At 40.7% G+C, this 5,369-nt stretch overlaps 1 protein-coding gene across 2 annotated transcripts; it reads left to right on the top strand.

The window, feature by feature from the left end:
• The first annotated feature begins 628 nt into the window (after positions 1–628).
• rrad (Ras-related associated with diabetes) lies at positions 629–4,094 on the top strand. 2 transcript variants are annotated; one of them, XM_080767336.1, is made up of 5 exons: positions 629–757; positions 932–1,311; positions 1,739–1,812; positions 2,000–2,204; positions 3,080–4,094. In XM_080767336.1, exons 2-5 carry the CDS (start codon positions 945–947, stop codon positions 3,355–3,357), a joined length of 924 nt encoding a protein of 307 aa, XP_080623462.1. In that variant the 5' UTR covers positions 629–757; positions 932–944; the 3' UTR covers positions 3,358–4,094. The 2 variants fall into 2 exon arrangements, with proteins under 2 accessions (XP_080623462.1, XP_080623461.1); XM_080767335.1 differs by having other exon boundaries at positions 680–1,311.
• The last annotated feature ends 1,275 nt before the right edge of the window (positions 4,095–5,369 follow it).

The raw sequence follows: 5,369 nt of genomic DNA, 5'->3' as shown, positions 1-5,369 counted from the left end.
TTTATGGGTTTAAGGGAACCACTTGACATCAAGCCAGGTGCCCGATATAGTGACATGCCCGCTCAGCCTCTTCTTCCATTTCAGTTGCTTAGGCTACTTGTGCACTTTTGTTGACCAGTGGTTCAAAGAGGGCCCGGGGACCCCCAGGGGTCCTTGACAGGGTCACTTAGTTAGGCCATAATGGCGCATCAAAATCAGTGTAACCACTTTCCCTACAGTTGTATTTATTTATTATTTTTATTTATTATTATTATTATTATTATTATTATTACATTTTAGAATATTTAGGCAATGAAACATTTTAACAACACAAATATTGCGATCAATAGGCCTACATAGACTAGAATAGGGCAAGCAAGTAGCCTATACCGCCGTTATAAATGTTATGCTTTACATGAAAATGTTTGAGAACCACTTATACTGTTCTAATCTGCACCACGCAACATTTCAAAGTGCGCTTTATTTGGCTTTACGGAAGGGGAGATTCCTTCTCTGCCTCCGCTACAGCCTTCCAGTCACCGCCCTCCCCCTTTATGATGTTACCGTTACGCACTACTATTATAAGCGAATGCGTGATTCTCCGGGGCGAATCCCTGCTAACGTCACTCCTAGAATATAAATAGGCTGATCAACACCTTTCAACAGATCTTAAACTAAAGTTCACTTTGGTGGAGGAGCACACAGGCATATAGCGCAAAGCATTAATTCTGCTGGAAATCCCTGGGCTTGGATTTTAATTGGTCTGCCGCAAACGCATGTAAGTTGTAGCTTCTCCATCGCGCATAATAGTCTATAGTTCTGATATTTTATCTGACTACTGAAGGATTTCCCCCCCCCCCTTTTTTTATTACATTTTCGTGTTTGAACTGATCACATTCAGTTAGTAGCTTAGCCTACCGTATTAACGCATGACATACCTATCAATTCACAGACTTTTGGCAATCATGACTTTGAACACTGGCGACAAATTGCGGAACATGGACAAAAGAAGAGGGAGCGTACCGTTCCCCATGCATCTGCCGAACCTACACCGCAGAAGCATGCCCGTGGATGATCGGGACCTGCGCGCAACGATGCCACCTGGCCAAACGGGAGAGCTGTCCAACCTCATGCGCTGCACGTCCTACTCCCCCAGCGAGCCGCACAGGGACAGCTGTGTGTCAGACTCATCGGATTCCGTTATTTCTTCGGGCAGCGACCCCGAGAACCAGGTGTACAAGGTTGTTCTTCTGGGCGAGCACGGCGTTGGGAAGTCCAGCTTAGCGCGCATCTTCGGGGGCGTTGAAGATGGTCACGACTGCGAAGAAGCAGGTAAATGGGTGGCTACTGCTGAGTAGGCCTAGTCATGAATGAATCCACTGGTCGTTATATCGGTGATTATAGTAGGCCTATCATGTGTGCAGTGGTGGCAAAGATAATAGAAATGGCAGCGATTATCATGATGATTATGCTTGATGCTAAAAGCTAAGATAATAATATTAGGCACTGAATATTGAAAACGTATATTACTGATATTATTATGATATATTGCTTTTTTTTAATTGATTGGATTCATTTATTTATTTATTTTACTCTTAAGTCATCACTAAAGCTATTACCTCTCCATTCACAAATCCAACAATGTATGAAAAGACATTGAGATTTAGTTTAGCAGTAGGCCTAATGTAAAAGCCACATGGACAATTTATGCATGCAAGATTCTTCTTTATCCTTATAGCCCATTCTTCCTTTTTCTCAGGAAACACATATGACAGATCTATTGTAGTGGATGAAGAGGAGGCATCCATTTTGTTGTACGACATCTGGGAACAGGTAAGAAATTAAATGAAGATTATATCACCTAAACTAAAGAATCCCCCCCCACACACACACACTGACACGCACGCGCTCACACACACACACACACACACACACACACACACACACACACACACACACACACACACACACACACACACGCGAGCTGAATCGGACTAAAAAGTGCATGTTTGACTTTTAGGATAACAGCCAGTGGCTAAAGGATCAGTGCATGAAGATGGGAGATGCCTACATCATTGTATACTCAGTGACAGACAAAGCCAGCTTTGAAAAGGCATCAGAGTTGCGCATACAGCTACGCCGGGCCAGGCAGTCGGAGAACATCCCCATCATCCTTGTGGGCAACAAGAGTGACCTGGTGCGCTCCAGAGAGGTGTCTGTTGATGGTGAGTCGCACACATTCTGATGAAGCTGGCTGCTGTGAACTCAACTCATACTGTACTGTGCCAACCAAGTCTGTTTTTAGTTACTGTGGGGCTTCAGCTCCACAAACTGGGTGACAAAACCTTGTAATTTCAAGGACTCTGAGAGTGTGTAAAGGTCCATTTAGAACCCTAAAGAAACTCACTCCCACCCCGGGTCAAATCCGGTATTCCTAAACGTAATTAACCTCCGTAAAACGGTGCCAAAACCTAACCTTATTCTTAACTGGCCCCTGTAAAAAGTCTATGCTTTTATCACCCAGACTGGAACTGTACCTCTGTGCTTTTTTTTGGGAAACTTTTAATAAAGTATTCAATCAATCAATCAATTCCTAAACTTAATCTCAGTAAAACTATGCTCAATCCAAACGTATTTCTAACATCCTCAGTAAAACAAACCATTTCAAATGCTCATTTGAAAATTGAAAGTTTGGTTTGACTCGTTTTATTTGGTAAAGTTTGAGTTCATCAGTCATTATAAGTACGCTCCTGTCTCCATCCAATAGAAGTGTAAAATGTCTGGGCTGTGGCTCAGCGGTCCAGGCACCTTGGCCGGTAGCCCGAGTCTGCCAGTGTGTGGCGGGTTCGACTCTCGATCCTGACGACCTTTACTGCATGTCACAGCCTACTGTCTGTCCCTCTATAAAAAATAAAATAAAGGCGAAAGCCACAAAAAAAAAGTGTAAAATGTAATAACTCAAGTGCCCTCACAGCACAATCAATTACAATGTCAATTACACTCTCAAGTTAGCACTTAGCACTAATGATTTGACTGTGCTGTTAGAAGAAATGAATAATAATAATAATAACTATGTTTTCCTATTCCACCTGTCTTGCAGAGGGCAGTGCTTGTGCAGTGGTGTTTGACTGTAAGTTCATCGAGACATCCGCCTCCCTTCACCACAATGCACAGGACCTGTTTGAGGGTATCGTCCGACAAATCCGCTTGAGGAAGGACAGCAAGGAAGAGAATGCACGACGCATGGCCAACTGCAAGCGTCGAGAGAGCATCAGCAAGAAGGCCAAGAGGTTTCTGGGTCGCATGGTGGCACGCAAGAACAAGAAGATGGCTTTCAGGCAGAAGTCAAAATCCTGCCATGACCTTTCTGTTCTTTGAAGAACACGCACAAGGGACTGTTGTGTGTTCTTTGGCCACTGAAGAAGACCAGAAGCTGTGTGTGTTTTAACACTAACCCAAAAGGACTAATAGAGCTGTACAGAAATGCAATATATATTTTTTTCTAAGACTCAAAAACATGAGCAAAAAGAGAGGATTCACCTGATAAACATGACAGATATCATTTGACCACAGCAATGGTGATAATCTGCGTGAAGGTTTTCAAACAAACAAACAAAAAACAAACAAAAAAAGTTTAATCTCTTTTTTCCCCCCTTTGTTATTTGCCTTAAAAGTGTTCTGTCAAGCCTGTCATTATGTTAAGTATGTATGAGAACCCCACAACGGCTTGCTACTTCTGAGTTGAGTACTGTAAAGGTTGCCTTGCAACTGAGGTTTTAATTCTGCCACTGATGGAATTTCTGTATATATATTGTAACCTATTTTACGATGTACTGTGATGACGATGATGATAATGATGATATACTGTACATCTCACTGTCCTGAAAAGCAATGCTTCTCCAAAGCATTTTGACTAAACATGGTTTGTGTCATTGGGTTCATATTTACTTGAAAAGGGGTACGCAGGTTCGTACTTAATCCAAGTTACTGAGGACTAGCTACAGTAGTGGTAATTATTATTGCACAAATGAGAGAGATTGTGCCATTCTGTGTTGTTCCATAACATTAGATCCAGTTGGGTGAATGAACGAGTAAAAGCAATACATTTTGTTCTTGTGAATGGTACATTGTTTTGAAACTGTTGTTTACATTTTCTTTTGCAATAAAGCATCAAATCCAACTACCTGTTATCTTATTATTTACCAGAAAACTACTATATCTACTTAAATTCACGCAATTATATATATATATCCTCATGAATATGTATTTGTCAAGATTGTATCGGTCGAATGGAACCTCATCATCAGTATACAGGGAGGAAACAAGGTAGTTAAGCATGACAATTTGAAAGGGTTAACCATTAATCCACGGGGGTGTACAAGTACAGAGTTTTTCCACATATTTTAAACTCTTCTCACACCTCTTAGAGGGAGCACACACCATTCAGACACGGTAAGATACAAGAGGATGCATTGTGTTTGAAAACTTTTATAGTATTTTATAGGTGTTGCTGTTGAGCTGCTGACACTTTTGGTTTGCCATCAACATCATCATTATCAACAACAACATCAGCTTCAGTTTGGGTGCACTTAAAACGGGTCTGATATCTCTGCCTTTGTTGGAACACAATGCAGGTTTGTTGTTTTCATTGGACAGCCACAGCATTACAGGAATGATTGATTGTTATATATTATTTACAGACTTGATCATATAGCTAATGCATTGTTAGGGTTGAACTATTCTTCCAAAGCAAGTTGTTTCTGAAATTAATTTACCTTATGAACAATATTTAAAGCAATTAATTACCAAGGAGTGTGCAAGGATACCATTCACATCTGATAGTTCAAGAAAATGTGACCAACTAAATCAGTCTAACTGTTACATTACCGTAGTGTATTGAACTTGATTGGCTGTAACAATAGAAGAAGGGTTAAAACTCATTTTTGTCATGGGCAGGAATGAATGTGAAGTGTTGCATTAAGCTTTGCATATGATTAGCCATTTAAATGTCTACAAAACACCAAATGCAGCAATCAAAATGCATGTAAGCAAGCCATGGTGAATCAGTAACAAAGCAGATGTCTAATGTCAGGCTGAAAGTGGCTCCAAATGATATGAGAATGGTACGTTTACAGGGGCACATGGCTGGAGGAGCTATACCCATGTTCATCATAACTGTTACAGTAAGAGATATTTTATTCAGTCACCTATTAACTCTATCAATGATTTCATGAAAATACATGCATAAAAAGTGTAACTAAAATACAGACAATACATGTCTTGTTTCACAGTTGGTGATACTTCATGCATGTGTTCCGTGTTCAGGGGCTAATGTTAAAATCGGTGTCCCTGAAAACTATGATGGTATTTTCCCATGGTACCTATCCAAG

Source organism: Protomyctophum bolini (assembly GCF_963924005.1).
Source record: "Protomyctophum bolini genome assembly, chromosome: 1".
In the NCBI taxonomy this organism is placed as follows: domain Eukaryota; kingdom Metazoa; phylum Chordata; class Actinopteri; order Myctophiformes; family Myctophidae; genus Protomyctophum; species Protomyctophum bolini.
Note: the sequence above shows the minus strand (reverse complement) of the source record. Positions and strands in the feature narration are given on the sequence as shown.